General features: G+C 41.4%; 1 protein-coding gene across 2 annotated transcripts in view; it reads left to right on the top strand.

Moving 5' to 3' along the window:
* Wwtr1 (WW domain containing transcription regulator 1) overlaps nucleotides 1–16,613 on the top strand; it is a 120,267-nt gene extending 103,654 nt beyond the window's left edge. For both annotated transcript variants that reach the window (NM_001168281.1, NM_133784.3), the window contains exons 5-7: nucleotides 8,693–8,814; nucleotides 9,626–9,738; nucleotides 13,147–16,613. In NM_001168281.1, the coding sequence (NP_001161753.1) occupies nucleotides 8,693–8,814; nucleotides 9,626–9,738; nucleotides 13,147–13,331 (420 nt within the window). In that variant the 3' untranslated portion in view covers nucleotides 13,332–16,613. The remainder of the gene's footprint in view (nucleotides 1–8,692; nucleotides 8,815–9,625; nucleotides 9,739–13,146) is intronic.
* Nucleotides 16,614–18,084: the final 1,471 nt, after the last annotated feature.

Below are 18,084 nucleotides of genomic sequence, written 5' to 3'. Positions count from 1 at the left end.
ATGGCTGTTTTAAGTTCATCCATTCATATATTTACTCAACACATGTTCTTATCACACATGTTGGGATGGAAAGTGGTGAATTTGTCTAGGAGTTGAGGGCGTCTATTGTGTTCCCCCACAAAGGAAGGTAGTGTATGTCTATCTCGTAGGTTAGCGCTCTGGAAGCAAAGGACCACTGCCTGCTACAGGTCAGCCTGGTCTACATAGCAAATTCTGGCTAACCAGAGCTACATGATGAGTCTTTGGTCCGGGTAAGGGTGGAAATGGGAAGAAAAGAAAAAGGGTGCCAGTTCAAATCTTTTTAGAAAAGACTCCCCGGCTCCATCACTCCAAACCAACCTCTTCCGTGATACGTACTTGTCCCTTTAAATAAATATGTTCATAATAAAAAGTCCTTTCGAAAACAAATTGGTCATTGTTTTAAACTGGAGGCTTATTTTGTACTAAGGAAAATGAGATCACAGAGGCATGAGGAAGTATTCCATTTCAAAAAATCTACTTTACATTTTTGTTTAAGTCAGAAGTATATCTACATTTTTCCTTCCTTCAAGTGATTCTTAGGCGATAACAGGCTTTGGATAATAATTACAGACTCAACAAATGTTTCCTCCAAAGTATCAGAGTTTCGAATCTGCACTTTTCTAGAGCCAGTCTGGCAGCTGAGTGTGTGCGAGGTGTTTCAAAGAGACACTCCAGGAAATGTGGCAGTGAATTTCTAGAATCGATTGGTACAGGCTTTCAACAAAAGAGATTGACACCAGATCCCCCCCCACCCCCCCTCTTCCCAGGCAGTCTGCCTCTGCAGTCTCCGTGGCTTTGAGAAAGAAAGAGTGAGCTGCACCTCTGCACTGAAATAGCCGCTTTAACGGTGGGATTTTAAAATACCGCTTTCATTTCATTTGTTTCTACTCGCCCCACCCTTCATAATTAAAACAATTCGGTCTTCCATTTTTGTAGAATCCCGGCTACACACTTAAATCAAGCTGAGCACCCTCAGAAGAGGTTATTATCATTCAGTTAGCTCCCTTTGAAGTACATTCCAGCCGAGGCAGGAGCTGGCTGGTGGGAGGTGCCCTGCGAGCCAAAAACACTCACTCGGAGCCAGGCCCCGCTCTCCATTGCCTTTTACTTTCTAGCTTCTTCTGTTGATTTATTCCACAGAGCTGCAGGCCAGTGGGGGAACTAGAGGGGAGGAAGCTTCCAGAACTTCTTAACTCACAAATTGTCTCTGCCTTTCATTATCCTCTGCGTCCACCGCACAGCTTCTCAGCCCTAGGAGGGTGCCTTTTGAATCCATAAATGACGTTTGGTTTTGTTGTTTAAGGGAGCTAACAGATTACCAGTAACTCACTCCAAAGACTCTGTTTTACAAAGGGTTTCCATTCCCAGCTTGTATGTGAAGAAATGTTGGGGGCAGGAGGAGGGAGGGCTGCAGCTTTTCAGAACTTTCTGAGACTGGCCTTTAAAACCGAACCTTAAAACTTTGCTAAATGTGGTGTGAATTCCCGGGATACTAGCTCCACCCATATACATCGAAAAGGATCATAAAACATTTCCAATCCCATCTTCCTCCCGGCTCGGGGAGGAAAAACTGTGCTCAGTGCTGTTGAATAGGCTGGTTCGTTAAGTTCTCTTCTAAACAAGCTGAATGAGGTCATGGGGTTGGTATTTCCATTTTATAGCTGGGAAAACAGGATCAGAGAAATGAAGTAACTTGCCCAAGTTTCATCTCCAGTAGTAGGTGAAAGGGTTTGAATTTGAGGCCTGCCAACTTCAGTCCTCACTGCCTTCTCCCTGGTACTGTCTGTGGAAATTACCGGAATAGCCTCAGAGGTCAAACTGCCTGGATTTAGACACTGGCTCCACCTGCTGTTAGCTACAGGGCTCTGGGAAAACCACTTAACTCTCTCTGGCCCTGTTTCCTCATCAGTAAACTAAGTTAATGGAGTCCTGTGTTCAGGCTTCACATGTTTTTTTTGCAAAGTCTAGTCAAGTCTCTTTGCCTCGCAAATCTTTCTGTGCCGTCCATGACACCTTCTATTGTTTGTCTCACTGTGTTCTTTGATCTATGTCCAACAAGATGCTTCATAAAGCATCTTAAATGAACTGTCAAGGATTTAGTCCAAGGGGCTGCAGAGATGTTTAAGAGCACTGACTGCTTGTCCAAAGACCCAGAGTTCAGACCTCAGTACTCACATGGTAGTTTAAAACCAGCTCTTATGCTAGTTCCAAGGGGGTCCCCCATCTTCTTTTTTGAATAGCTTAGGCACTGCACACATTTGGTGAACAAACATACCTGCAGGCAAACAAACAACCCCCCCAACCCATACATGTAAAAATAAATAAATAGCATTTTTTAAATTAAAATTTTTAAAGATTTATTTATTTATTATATGTAAGTACACTATAGCTGTGTTCAGACACCCCAGAAGAGGGCGTCAGATCTCATTACAGATGATTGTGAGCCACCATGTGGTTGCTGGGATTTGAACTCAGGACCTTCGGAAGAGCAGTCAGTGCTCTTAACTGCTGAGCCATCTCTCCAGCTTTAAATTAAAAAAATAATTTAAAAAAAGAATTTAGTTTAAAATTTCACAGCTCTATTGTAACTGACCTGGGATTTGAACTCTTGTGATTTTAAAGTCCTCTTCTCTGCATTGCATCACTGCTTTCTGTTATGCCAAGCTCAGGACAGGTTCAACAGCATCCTTAACTACTTCTTGAGAATTCCACTGGCAAATAGCCCACAGAACTGAGAAGTAGCCAGTACCTTACCTGATTACAACTAGAAATTTCTTCATTCTGTCTGCCACAAATCTGTGACTGGAGGGATCTTGTAGTTCACTAGTAGCTTAAGAGCCATTGCGAGGCCTTTGAGTTTTGTGATATCCTGACTCCTCGAAGACCCGATATTCTCCAGTGGTCATGCTCATGCATTGTGTGGCTTGGTGAAAGCACTGATAGACCTGCCCAACGCCTGACACACGGCTTGATGGCATGGCAGGGAAGTCAGCTGGAGTAATTGCAGAAGTAATGATGTTCCTGGAGATGGATGTAAGACCAGAGAACAGCAATATAGGGGTTAGATGAACATCCTAATGCCTGTCCATTGTCTATTCTTTGTGATTGTCTGTCTAGAATCTTGTAATTGGTGTTTTTCTATTCTAGCTAGTCTGTGTAAAAGACACACAATCCTGGTATTTTATTTACAAGCTATAGGCCTAGATTGGGCAGGTTTGGTGCTATTTTAACTTACATCACTGTGGCTGTATAACCTAAATACTAAAGCTGGGTAAGATGTGTTTGGAGGAAGAGAGACCTGAAGTACTGAGATGTGGAGAAATCAGAGGCCTGTTTTAGACAGGGCTTGTGGTGCCCTGTGAATAGACCACAATAGTTAGCCTTTCTGTTGCCGTGATAAAATACCTGAAGCAGCTTGAAGGAGAAAAGAGTGTCTTACCAGCTACAGTCCATCCTTTAAGGAAGAAGCCAAGGCTGGAGGAGCCCAAAGCAAGAACCGAGGCAAGAACCATGGAGGAATGTTCTCCACTAGGCCGCTCAGCTTGCACTCCCACATCTGTCATCAATCAAGAAAGTGCCCCACAGGTCTGCCCACAGGCCAGTCTTACAGATGCAAGCTTCTCTTCCCAGGTGACTCTAGTTTGTGTAGGATGACGTAAACTAACCAGCACACCTGCCAAGACGAGAGAGGATGATAATTAGTTTTGAGCACTCTTCATGGTTGAGGTAAAGGTGGATGATTGCCCTTTTGCTTATAGAAGGGCTTCAGCTATCAGGTGACAGTCAAAAGCATTCTGATCTAGACTTTAATTACCCAGTTTTGATAAGGACATACTGGGGAGGTTGGTCCTTTATTTTTAGCCTTTGGTATTGTCCCCCACCCCCCAAATTTGTGGGCAGATATGGGGATTTTTTTTTTAACCTTTCAAAACAGGACTGTCTTACTTGGGTTTCTGTTGCTATGATAAAACACCATGACAAAAGAGCAACCTGGGAAGGATGGGCTTTATTCCATCTTATATTTATCCCATCACCTGCGGGAGGGCAGGGCAGGGCAGGGCAGGAACCTACAGGCAGGAGCCTGGCCTGTAAGAATGTGTTGTCTGGCTTACTCAGTCAGCCTGCTTTCTTGTATAACCTAAGACCTCCTACCTAGGGTAGTCCTGCCCTGCCCTCAGTGAGCTAGGCTGTCCTCCCACCAAGAAAATGCTCCAAAGACTCTCCTGTCAGCTATCTGATGGAGGCACTTTCTCAACTGAGATTCCTCTTTCCAGATGACTTTAACGTGTGTCAACTTGACAAAATAAAAACAAAACACAACAGTGGGAAACCAGGCAGGTAGAATTTTAAAAGTTCTAAATGTAGAACTATTATATTATAAAATACAACTCTCACCACTCTATAGTTAAACCTAATTTTAGGCAGTGTAAGTTTTCTTAGCCTTGTGATGAATTTTCACATTCTGATTTAATCTTTCAAAGGTGAAAGGTGACTAGGAGGAAACTCTTAGGTATCAAAGTGGATCTATTCCACACAACACTGAGGGATACTTTTAAAGTTATCTGCTTACACACTTATTTTTGTAGTTCTGGGGATGGAACCCATGGTTTTCCTTGTACCTCTTAGGCAAGTCCTTTACTGCCAGTGTCTTTATTTTGTCTTTAACCTGTGTTTTTGAGATTGGTATGTAGAACACAAGGTGAGGTGACATTAGATATCGATGCAGTGACTTCTGGAGCAAGCTCTGTTCTGAGCATCTTTGTCATAACAGCAGCATTTTGCACATGTGGTGTTATTATTCCCCCGCTGTGAGGTGGTAGGGGACAAAATTGTGAAATACCTCAATGGGACACAGCAAGGCCAGAATTCACATCCAAGTATTTGGTGCTGCTGTTTCTGTTACTGGCCACTTAGCACCGTGCATCTTATGTTAGGGACAGTGGAGGAGGATTCAGGTGAACTGTTAACTAGGCAGCGTGTGTACTAATTTGTGGTTGAAGGTGTGATTTTTTTCCTTTTATTTCTCATTTTGTTATCACCAGCATATTTTTTAAATGTTTCTATTTGAATAAATACTATTTCTTATTTACTTACTCAGAATGTATTTTATGGGTATCTACTACTACATACTTAACATGGTTACAGGTAGTGGGTGTGTAGGCATGAACATGGTGAATAAGATCCCTTCCTTCATGGGTCATTCATTGGGGAGGACAGATAAAACCCAAGTTGCTGTGAAGAAAATAGGTGCAGGTTAAAAGACAGACAGTCATGGGTGGTGGGAGGTGACCTTTTAGATAGGGGCAGGGAGGAGTGTCTTGATACCTGGCATTTGTAGGTTAGTAACTAAGGGAAATGGGCTTCGGTGGGACGTGTGTTCCAGACAGAGGGAATAATTGTATGGATTCAGGAGCTGGAAGCAATGTTAAAGCCAGACACTAAGATTGGGAGACTGTATCAGAGCCAGGCTGGGATGGTTTTTTGGCCACTGGGCTACAGGCAAGATGTGACTCCACTATCCATCCTGGTAGGGTAGGAAGCAGAGGTCTTCCTTATATTTAGCTGTTCTTTGGAATGGTCTGTGACCCAAGAATAATCGTACAATAATCTTAAACAAGTCATTCCATTGCATTGTTAATAATAAATGGTCCGATTTATTTACTTTTTTAATGCTGTTAGGGTTAAAAGAGCCCTCTGCAGTCTCTTGCATTTTGTTAGTTACTTGAAGAAGGTAGAAACATGATCCAGTGAGACCCCTACAGACAGGATATAGCATTTCCTCTTTTGGTGACTTGGAGACTGGTGTAACTAGTTAGGACCCAATGATGAAGAATGGGATAGCACTTCTCTTGGATTTAAAATGTGGAAAAGCAGTGAGCATCTCCCATCCGCATTCTACAGGTTCTTACCCTTTGTTATATAGTCTTTATTTATTTTTTCTTGGTTAGCATACAAAGAAATGGATTTCATCCTGACATTTTCATACATATATATTATGCTTATTTACCCCTCACTACACTCTGACATCTTTCTACTCACCCTCTCGATTGTAACCTCCTTCCTTCCAAGAAGTTCCCTTTCCTGCTTTTAAGAAAGTTTTTACTTTATCTTTTATTTAGTGCATGTGTGAGCACACTTGTGCCATAGTACACATGTGGCGATCAGAGGGCAACTTTCAGGAGCTGATTTCTCTCCACTTGGTTAATAGGAAATGCAGCTATTCTTGGAGGGAGGGAGGGAGGGAGGGAGGGGAGGAGGGAGGGAGAGAGAGAGAGAGAGAGAGAGAGAGAGAGAGAGAGAGAATATGAGAATGAATATGTGTGTGCACTATTAGATAGTGAGGCTATTAGCCAAAGGATTCTTGTATTTGCTAGAATATAAATCACTGACCAGTTGTTTTCATGCCAAGAGGTTCAGCATATGTGAGTGCTTGTAAGAGTTTGTGGTAGTCTCAAGTTTACTCACCCCAGGTTCAAGCTTTGCCTTCTGCAGGAGACTTTCAGGAAAGCCTTATTGGATAGTTTCCAATCTCCATTTGTTTTCCCCTTCCCTTCTCCCTCTTGCTCTGGCCTCGCTTGCTCTGGCCCATAGGTTTTTTTTTATTTGTTTCTCATTACAGATGGTTGTGAGCCACCACATGATTGCTGGGATTTGACCTCATGATCAACAAAAGAGTAGTCAGTGCTCTTAACCACTGAGCCATCTCACTAGCCCTCAAATCTCCATTTTTAACTTGCTTTTTTGTGTATTATTGAATGAAATGCATTCTCATTACTTGCGTCAAGATAAACAGAAGGACCAGGGGCCCTTTCTTGCCAGTTATTTTATTCCTCCTCATATCAACAGTGTAGTTTCTTAACAGACCTTTCATGGTTTGTAACTTATACCACCATAGTAAGTACTAGTAATGGTACAGTGAACACAAGAACTTTTACCAGCTAGAACAAGAGTTTTCTAGCTGGTAACTTCATTGTCTAAACAGCAATACTTTAACCTTCATGTTGCATGTAGCTTTTGCTACTCCGCCTATGCTCTGGGAATGCGCTGAGCTACCAGCCCCTGCCCAGTTTCCCTCGAATCCATGGATAAAAAACATGGATACACACAGTTGTTCAAGTCCCCCTTGCCTTTTTGGCACAATTGCTGGGTGCTACTTGTCTCCTGCCTGGAGAAGCATGTCTTTATCAATACTCTTAGCTCTGCACCTCTCCACCTGCCCTCAACTTTAGTTGCTCTGTTACATCTGGTCCCAGCTAAATACTCCCAACCACCGGCCTGTAGGAGCAGCCCATGGCCACTGCATCCGAGATCTCACAAGGCTGGTCACCTTTTCTCCCTCAGAAGCATAGTGAACACTCCCCCCAGGCCCAATCCTTTGTGTCTGTCTGCTTGCCTCCAGGGACCCAGAAGTTCTGCCTGTTCCTTCTGCCCAGCAATTGGCCCATGACTTCATTACTGACAGATCAAGAACCAATTGGGGAACAGGACCTTAGCATCAGAACCATCCCTATACCATCACATGAAGAGATCTAACCAACATCCTAGAACTCATATAGCCAGAATGTTCTCTTTCATGGTTTATGAATTTTAAGGGTATGAGATCAATGACATCCATTTGGAAATTGTAGAAGTGTGGCCAGGGCCCGTCCTTGGTTTTGGATGTAAGCGTAAGCATATGAGAATATTCTTCCCTGGAGATAGCTATCAACTTGAAAGGGGTCTGACACCTGGTCATCTCTAGCTGGAGTGTACCGCTGCAGTCAAGTTCATAACATTTTGGACTGATTCTTCATGGTTTTAATGCTAGCTTAAAAATTTTAAATCTATAATCCACCAAACATCTAATTGTCTATGGGATCTCCAGTTTTCTCCAATTTTCAGCCATTCTAATCAACTCAACATTATCATTATTCTGTGTGTATGTCAGTAAGTATGTTGTGTGTATGTAAGTATGGGCATACTTGTGCCAAGCCTTGTATGTAGAGGCTAGGGGACAATTTTGTGGAGTCAGTTCTCCCCTTCTACCCTTATGTGTGCCTGGAGATTTAATTCAAGTTGCTAGGCTTATACAGTAAGCACCTTTAACCATGGAGCCATCTCAACACATACATTCATGATGTAACATGCGTATGTAGGTCAGAGAGCAACTATTTTCTTAAAGCAAACTTTAAAACTGGTTGTATTGTTCATGTGGTGATTAACACCAACTGCTAAGTGTAAATTCATGTAGAACCTGGATTCTAAACCTTCCATTTACACTAGCATGTAAATGGGAGAGACCAGATTCGCATGCTAGTCCAGAGGAGTCCAGTTACTTTGACTGTTTTTAGATTTAGTCTGAGACTCTAGAGCAAAACTGACTTGTCAGTGAGAAAGTATCTTGAGTGGCTATGGTATGGCTTGTGTATCTTAACAACTCCATGGGCAGGTGCATGTTTTTCAGAGTAAGTTCCCAGAGGTCCAGTGTCCCCTTAGGTTCAGTTAGCTGGGAGTAGAAGAGAAGGACATGCCTTGAAGACTGTGGAAGAAGGACACTAATCTAGTGACTTTGATCTACTGAAATATATATAAAGTGTTTTGTGTTTGGTGAGCAGTTTTCCCATGAAGTATATTATGATGCAACCCTTTGTGGCAATTGAGTAACTCTCTTTCCCCTCTGACTCTTGTATAGGAAGCTGCCCTCTGCCGACAGCTCCCCATGGAAACCGAGACCATGGCCCCTGTCAACACGCCTGCCATGAGCACAGATATGAGATCTGTCACCAACAGTAGCTCAGATCCTTTCCTCAATGGGTAAGTTTACACTGGGGACCACTGACTTTTGCTTTCTTCCCCATGGTTTAGACTGTAATGGGGTGTTTGTTTACACTGTGGAAAGGCAGGGAGCTTTGGGGATGGGGAGAGAGTTGGGGGCGGATGACAGAATAAAGGAAAACGTAGTCACATGTCATGGAATATATCCTTCAGTGATTTGTACGTGAGACTGAACTTCACATTTAAACAGGACAGTGCTATTTGGTAATCACTTGCAAGAATCTTGAAATTCTTTCGAGTAAGAGTGCAGTTAAAAGCATGTCATGGTACACAATACAAGAAAATTCACGGGTATTTTTGGTGAAAGGAAAACTTCCTTCTTTCCTCAGAAGCAGCCACTCTGCAGAAAGTGGTGTGTTTCTGTCACAGTGAACTTTGCTATTTTTCTGGATCCCCTTTGCCCAGCCTCTTGAGTGTTGAGATTATAGACATGGACCACCACGAGTGGTTATATACAGAGTTCTTTTACCATGACTGTTCGTATCTATGAGCATAATTCAGCACTATTTTCTGGTTTTTAAAATATTTACATAGATATTATCTATATGTAGAATAGAGTCCAAGTGGTTATTTTGAGTCAGTAAGGAAACCCCTGCCCTTGTATGGTGAGTGGCCAGTTTTAGTGCATAGAATTGATTGGTTTTGGTAAGATCAGGTTATGTTTCAAAATGAAAAGGGCCACGTAATTTTCTCCCTTTCACTGATTGAGTTCTGTGACTGTGTTTTAATTTTGAACTTTATTGAGTAGACTCACATTGAGGTCTCCTTTATTTATTTTTATTTTCTGCAGAGGGCCCTATCATTCACGGGAGCAGAGCACAGACAGTGGCCTGGGGTTAGGGTGCTACAGTGTCCCCACAACTCCAGAAGACTTCCTCAGCAACATGGACGAGATGGATACAGGTGGGCACGCAGCCTTCCACTGTCTGTAGTGTTTTCATTTTCACATTGTCCCCTTGATTTTGGCAATCCTAAAATCCAATGGGAAACACAAGCCTTCAACATAAACTAAAATTCCACTCAGTCTGCTATTACTAAATATAGACCTTTCAGAGTTTGTGCAAATATGATTTCACATAGATGTGAGATTTTAAGACCCACCCCCATCCTTTTTAGTATTTCCCTTTCCTCAGAATTATACATAACTGCAGTGAGGTGACTGTGCTGTACCCTCTTTTTGGTTGTAATGAACAGTCCACTCTTTTTACTGGGAAATAATACTCTTTTTGGTTCTCCAGGCATGCTGATATTTTCATGTTACTCACTAGTTTTAGAAGGGATTGACAGTGGTCATTTAGAAAATCAATAACTCAGAGGATCCTGTTCTAACATAATATCCCACTTCAGCCATTTACAAGAAGACAACAAGCTTGACTTTTCTAGTCCCCAGCCTGTGCATCCTATAGAGTAGACCATGTCCAAACAACAAAATAGTCTCTTAAGGAAGTTTGCACTTTGGTGTTGGGACACAGATTTTCTTCTTCCTTCCTTCCTCCCTCCTTCTCTCCCTCCTTCTCTCCCTCCCCCTTCCTTCCTTTTAATTTTGATACAGGGTCTCTCTATGTACCTCTGGCTGTGCTGAAACTTGGTATATAGACCAGGTTGACCTTGAACTTCAAGGATCCACCTGCCTCTGCCTCCCGAAAAGAGCACTAATAGCAATTAAAGGCATGGACCACCACGCTTGGCTTTCATGTAGTAGTAGCCAAGCCAAAACTAAATGACAGCTTGAGTATATGCTCTCTGTAAATACTTTTGCAAGTTTCCCTTCTATTATTATTCATGACAGAAAAGCGGTTGTTGTATTGTGTTCAGCATTTGATGCTCTTCTAAAAGACCCAGGTTCAGTAAGCAGCATCTACATGTGACTTACAACTCTCTGCAACACCAGTTCCAGGGTATACAACACCCTCTTCTAACCTTTGTAGGCACCAAACATTCAGGAGTTACACTGACATTTATGCATGCAAAACACTCATACACGTGTAGTAGTTCTGACAAAAAATAAGAGATTGTCTCCCGAATCATTGGTTTGCAGTAGCTCAAGCTTAGCATACTCTGTGCATGTCCAACTGCTCTGTGCTGCTAAGAGTCTAAAATGTTGAGTCTGAATGTCAGACCCATCGCCAGGTTTACAGTTGAGCCTTGTGAAAGTACAGGCTGGATGCTGGAACGGCATCTCTCTGGGTCTTATAGGCTGACAGGAGTAGGTAGAGAGCATAGGAGGGGTTGTGAAGAGTCACATAGGGGTGGTTTGCACTGGGCCGTGTTTGATTTATTACTGTTTTTCTTTTCTGCACCCCTTTCATCTGCACACCCCTACCCCCATGTTTTGCTTCCTTATGAGGTGGCATCTTCCTATGTTGTTTACTTTCATCTTTAAACACTGGGAATCTAGTGAGGGTAAAAAGAGAAATAAGGGGAGAGGGTGGGGACCTGAAAAAGATAGATTCTCTCCTATAGGTTTCTAAAATAATGTTAAGTAGGTAAATGGGGATTGGTTTTGAAGATGTACTACACAATCCAATGGTGTCATGAAAAGAACACAAGCAGCATCCATCCTGAGTTGAGTCTTTGTCTCCCCACTGTCTGGTAACTGTGTTCTCTATGAATCTCTGTGCGCTTCAGCTCTCACCAGTGAAATGAGTGTTCTCATGCCTGCCCATCCATTGAAGAAGTCTGTTCATGAAATAGATTTGACAAACACTATGGTTCCTATTAATCGAGTTAAGTGAGTGTGAACTCATTGAGTTCAGGGCTACCTCTGTGATGTGTTTGTAGGAAATGGACATAAACTGTTAAAGAGAGACATGGAATATTAAGTAATTAGCCGAGGGCAGGCAGAGCTCAATAGTGACTAGAAGATTGTTGAATCTGCCAGTCACCTTGACCCCTCTCCCTTTGCAACAAGCACACACAGCTGGACTTTGATGACGATGGAACAAAGGTGTATTAGCATAAGCAAAGTTTGGGCAGTCATTCATCCTTCCAGAGTGTTCCATGAAAATCACACCTCTGGAAGAATTGCGTACTTTTTAAATTTATTATTATACGTAAGTACATGGTAGCTGACTTCAGATGCACCAGAAGAGGGAGTCAGATCTCATTACTGGTGGTTGTGAGCTACCATGTGGTTGCTGGGATTTGAACTCAGGACCTTCGGAAGAACTGTCAGTGCTCTTACCCGCTGAGCCATCTCACAAACATTTTTTTTTCTTAAGTAGCTTAAGTAACCAACTCAAGTAGTTAAATCTACAAAGATTTAAGAAAGACCACAGTGACACTGTAGAGTCACTGCAAAAAGAATACTTTAAGATTGTTAAGCTTGATGAGACGCTTCTCTTGGCTGCTCTTGTGTTCATTCCTGGTGAGGAAGAATAGGAAGAATTCTTTTTAAAAAAAAAAAAGACTTTGGGTAAAGTAAGCATTCTCAGGAATTAGAAGATTGCACCTTTTGAAGTTTTAAAACGTTGTATTTATCTTAATTTGTGTGCCTGTGTGAGTTTCTGTGTGCCTCCCACATGTATGCAAGTGTCTGGAGGCCAGAGGGCATCAGATTCTCTGAAGCTGGAGTTACAGGGGTTTGTGCGCCAATATGTAGGTGCTGGTAACAGAACCCAGGTCCTTTGGAAGAGTACTAAGTGCTCTTAACTGCCAAGCCCTCTCTCCAGCCCCTGTGATGTGGATACGGCAGACACTGATCCTAGGGCCTTACTTTCTAGCATTTTTTTCTCACTTTGTATTCTGCAGAACTCTAGTCTTATTGGGCTAAACACTTCCAAAATAGGACTAGGTCAGTAACGTGGTGTCTGTCTGCATAAATGAAATATGAGATATGTTAACACTTGAGCTATCTGTGCCCTACTCAAGAACTTAAAAGAAAAGGCTGGCAAGATGGCTCAGTGGTTAAGAGCATCAGCTGCTCTTCCAGAGGACTCCATCTCAAGTTCCACTGCCTGCATGATAGCACACAACTGTCTGTTACTCCAATTCTGTGGGTACTTAACACTCTCTGGTCTGTGAGTACCAGGCACACATATGTTGCACAGATATAAAATTTTATGGGCAAAATACTCATAAAAAATAAAATTTAGTTGAGTGTAATGATACATACCTTTAATCCCAGCACTCAGGAGACAGAGGCAGGTGGATCTCTGTGAGTTTAAGGCCAATGGTCTACATAGTGACTTCTGGGACAGTCAGAAGTACATAGTGAGACCCCGTCTTGAACAACAACAAAAATTTAAATTAAAAAAAAAAAAAAGAACTTACAAGGAGGAAATAACCTGGTCACCCTTCATTCTATTACAGGTGAAAATTCCGGTCAGACACCCATGACCGTCAATCCCCAGCAGACCCGCTTCCCTGATTTCCTGGACTGCCTTCCAGGAACAAATGTTGACCTCGGGACTTTGGAGTCTGAAGATCTGATCCCTCTCTTCAATGATGTAGAGTCTGCTCTGAACAAAAGCGAGCCCTTTCTAACCTGGCTGTAATCACTACTGTTGTAACGTGATGCAGCTGTGAGCTGACGCGAGTCTTGGGCCTTGCGGACCAAGTGATGAGGCAGAGCGGGCCTGCAGCTGCACCACGTTCTGCCTTTGTACTCACACTCCTTGTCCGTGTGGCCACTTAATCATTGCCTGGTGTTGATTCGCAGGAACTTGCGTTACACAGAAATAAATACTCTCTTTTCATTTTCTGCAAGCCTGCATTTCTGTGGCAGATAAAGCAGGATGGGTTGTGCAGAATGACTTTAGAGAATGTCTGCAGCCCTATGGCTGGGTTTTATTACAGTTAGCTTAAATTCATATATCAACTGATTCTAAGCCATACAAAGCTGACCTCAGGCAGTGAATTCTGATAGGCAGCTTGGTCCAGGAAGTGATTTACAGTTTCAAAAGCTGTATTGATAACAGTAGTAACAAATGCTTTAAAACTTATTTAACTTGAGCTTCAAAAAAAAAAAATCATTGTATAGATAGTAATTTTCTCCTGTAGGGAATACAGTGTAGTTTGGAATCCATGCTGGCTCTGATGGCTTCTCTCATTCTGTGTTTACAAGGGCACAGAGTACCAATGTTGCCACCGTTCATCATTTTCCTGCTTAGCAGCTCCATTCTGTGAGCAGGAGAGTAACTTCAACATCTGTCACAATTCTTGCATGACAGATCGTGTGAAAGAGACCAGTTTGGTCACAATATGAATGATTACAGAACAAAATTGTTTTGTTTTTTTTTAATTGCAGCTTGGTTTTTTTTTCAAAATGCAGCTTAGAATTTGATGTTTGTTATATATATATATATATATATATATATATATATATATATATATATAAACTCTGTAATTTTGTAGCTATTACAGAGGGTAGCCAAATGTTTTTGATAAATCAGTGGCAACTATATTTTTATCTTTTGGACCTGATTCTGAAAACATCAGGCCAACTAGGTCGCAGCCTGATGAACCATGAATTTTGTGTGCTGTTTTGTATTCTGAGGCATTATTAATTCTGCTTTCAAGATTTCAAGTGTTTAAAATAATCCTGTCTATGAAACTGTTTGAAGAATGAAGCCGATCTCTGATTAACACATACAGAAAGGCCCTCGTCAGGACATGAGCTGTAGATTTGTACGTCTGAATTCAGTAAAATTGTTTCCTAAGTATACTATCCTAATCCTTTTGCTAAATTGGTAAGAAAAAAAGTCCAAGGTATGTACTCAATGCCTCTTATGTAACCAACATATTATTTGTTTCGTTAGCTTTTAAGGACCGAGAGCTTCATGTTCCTCTGGCAGGCAGGCCGCCTGCACTTGGCAATGACGTCCTTAGCTGTTTAGTATTTTGAACTGACATTATTTATAATCTATGAATTTAATCTCTTTTTTTAATTTTTATTTTGAAAGACATCAAGAAGCTGGAAGGAAGCTTTTAGTTGCCGTGAGGGTGAAGGCTTCTCGGTTGAGGATCTTCAGTAAGATCCCTTTTGATCCATTGAAATAGAAACGCACAGAGTACATTTGATCTTGGTGGGAAGAGGCAAGTTGAAAGGTCAGAGGCAAAGTAGCAGAGCCAGGGAAGGTGGCGGAAAGGCCAGGTGATGTGAAATTAAGTAGACATGTCAGAACCCCTCAAAGACAAGGCAAGCAAGACGTGTGAGAAGTGCCCCAAAGTGCTCCGCTGCCTTTATGCCAAAAGACACCGCTGTTAGAGAGAAGAGGGTCAGGGTGCACTTTACTGGGAAGGGCAGAGGAGGAAGGAGTGGGGCTGTGACATTGTCCATGTATTGGCAGACGAGAACATGGACTGCTGTTGCTTTCAGCACTCTTAAAGTGATCTCTCTTTTTCTGAAGGAACCCCAATTTATGTCCACGTTAATTCCTTGCTCTCTCTCTGAGCACTTCAAGAGAGACAAGTAGGAATTTTTTGTTGATACTAGGTTGAAAGGGAGCACTCTTTCGTTTCCTCTTTTGTTAGCAAAAGTTGCAAAAAAGAGTTGTACATTCTTTCTGAGGAAAACCAAAAACAAGCCAAAAACACAAGGGACCTAACAAAACTTGACAGTGTTACTATATTTAAAAATATTTTTATAGATGCATTGCAGGTTATTAAGTGTAAAAAACAAAAGATACTCCTTTTTTTAAAAAAAAATTAGTTAAGTCATCTATGATTTATGTTACCAAGTTTTAGAAGCAATTTTCTAATAAGCTTGTGGCATTATGAAATACTAGAATAATTTTCTTAGTAAATTAGTTTAAAACTTTTTAATTAATATAGTATTTTTCTAGAGTGAAATATGGCCCTTGACTGTTTACTAATAGATAAAGCCAGATATTATAATTGTTGTTGTTGTTTTTAAGAACATAAAATATGGTTTGTTACAGAACACTAAAGCTAGAAGCCAGACCTTTTTCCCCCTAGTTCTGAGTGAACTCAAGAGTTCATGTGTGCAAGTGGAGCGCCATCTCCAGCCCTCAGAGCAGTCTCTCAGTGGTTCTTTGCTGTTATAAGTATTAATATTTTCTAAGAATTCATAATAAGGTGCTATTCATATACATCATACTATAAGCCAACTGTCAGACTATCTAGTCTTCTTAGTCCTAAATCAACAAATTTTACCATGTCATCTCCAAATTTTGTCATAGGATAGACACATTTTTTTAAAAAGTTGGATTCAAAACACGTTTTTCTTGATAAGATACACTTCACTGAAGCATTTAAATAGCTACACACCCTGTCATTTGTTAACAGCAGGTGGTATTTAGGCCTTGTTTTACTGTAGTATGTAGGATATAAAGTGTATTTCTTTCAGTGATTTCTCAGTGCATAAGAAGTGCATAAGTCTCAGCCGCCTGGGCATTGCTCAGCAGAAAGGAATCTGCAGATGGTGACGTGACTTGTCCGTGATGGACATGTCACGGAGTACTGCGTTCTTACGATGTCATTAGAAGCACCTTGTGAAAGTGTAACTTTCGTGGAACAAAACAAGCCATTTGAAAAGGAAAACGGTTATTTTAAAATGGTGATTGACAGAGACCCCTTCCCCTGACCCTGTATTATACAGTGTGCTAATACTTTAACTTAATTTTTTTTTTACACTTCTACGTTTTACCAAATAAACGTTTACCTGTGTTGTTGATTATAATCCAGTATGTTGTACATACAGGAACTGTGCCGCCAAATCCATCAGATGAAACCATTTTATCTAGAGTCTGGTACAGGGTTTACTTCTCAATTCTATATATAAAAAAAATAATAAATACGATTGAGCTTCCACTTGGGCCTTTGTTTCTGTCGTCATTACTGAGGGCTTTGGGTGGAACTGAAGTGGCTTCTACAACCCCTGGCAAATAGTGAGAAAGATGAGAAGAACCCGAGGTTCTGTAGGCAAATATGCTCTGGCTCCATGGCATTCAACAAGATGAATGTCCACAGATTTTTAGATTCTATTTCATTTGAGGTACCCAGGAAAACTCTTAAAGGTACGAATTTTAAAAACCAAAAAAAAAAAAAAAACCAAAAAACAAAACACACTTTGGTCTTCGTTCTTCTTGAGTTTCATGCGTTTAGCAAATTGTATCTTATATCTTGGGTATCCTAAGTTTCTGGGCTAATATTCACTTATCAGTGAGTACATATTGTGTGAGTTCCTTTGTGATTGGGTTACCTCACTCAGGATGGTGCCCTCCAGGTCCATCCATTTGCCTAGGAATTTCATAAATTCATTCTTTTTAATAGCTGAGTAGTACTCCATTGTGTAAATGTACCACATTTTTTGTATCCATTCCTCTGTTGAGGGGCATCTGGGTTCTTTCCAGCTTCTGGCTATTATAAATAAGGCTGCTATGAACATAGTGGAGCATGTGTCCTTCTTACTGGTTGGAACATATTCTGGATATATGTCCAGGAGAGGTATTGCGGGATCCTCCGGTAGTACTATGTCCAATTTTCTGAGGAACCGCCAGAGTGGTTGTACAAGCTTGCAATCCCACCAACAATGGAGGAGTGTTGTTCTTTCTTCACATCCTCGCCAGCATCTGCTGTCACCTGAATTTTTGATCTTAGCCATTCTGACTGGTGTGAGGTGGAATCTCAGGGTTGTTTTGATTTGCATTTCCCTGATGATTAAGGATGGTGAACATTTTTTCAGGTGCTTCTCTGCCATTCGATATTCCTCAGGTGAGAATTCTTTGTTCAGCTCTGAGCCCCATTTTTTAATGGGGTTATTTGATTTTCTGGAGTCCACCTTCTTGAGTTCTTTATATATGTTGGATATAAGATATAATTTACAATTATATCTTACTTATATCTTACAAGACACAAGATACAATTTGCTAAACGCATGAAACTCAAGAAGAACGAAGACCAAAGTGTGGACATTTTGCCCCTTCTTAGAATTGGGAACAAAACACCCATGGAAGGAGTTACAGAGACAAAGTTTGGAGCTGTGACAAAAGGATGGACCATCTAGAGACTGCCATATCCAGGGATCCATCCCATAATCAACTTCCAAACGCTGACACCATTGCATACACTAGCAAGATTTTGCTGAAAGGACCCAGATATAGCGGTCTCTTGTGAGACTATGCAGGGGCCTAGCAAACACAGTGGATGCTCACAGTCAGCTATTGGATGGGTCACAGGAAGGAGCTAGAGAAAGTACCCAAGGAGCTAAAGGGATCTGCAACCCTATAGAAGGAACAACATTATGAACTAACCAGTACCCCGGAGCTCTTGTCTCTAGCTGCATAT

Source organism: Mus musculus, chromosome 3 (assembly GCF_000001635.26).
Source record: "Mus musculus strain C57BL/6J chromosome 3, GRCm38.p6 C57BL/6J".
NCBI classification, from domain to species: domain Eukaryota; kingdom Metazoa; phylum Chordata; class Mammalia; order Rodentia; family Muridae; genus Mus; species Mus musculus.
Note: the sequence above shows the minus strand (reverse complement) of the source record. Positions and strands in the feature narration are given on the sequence as shown.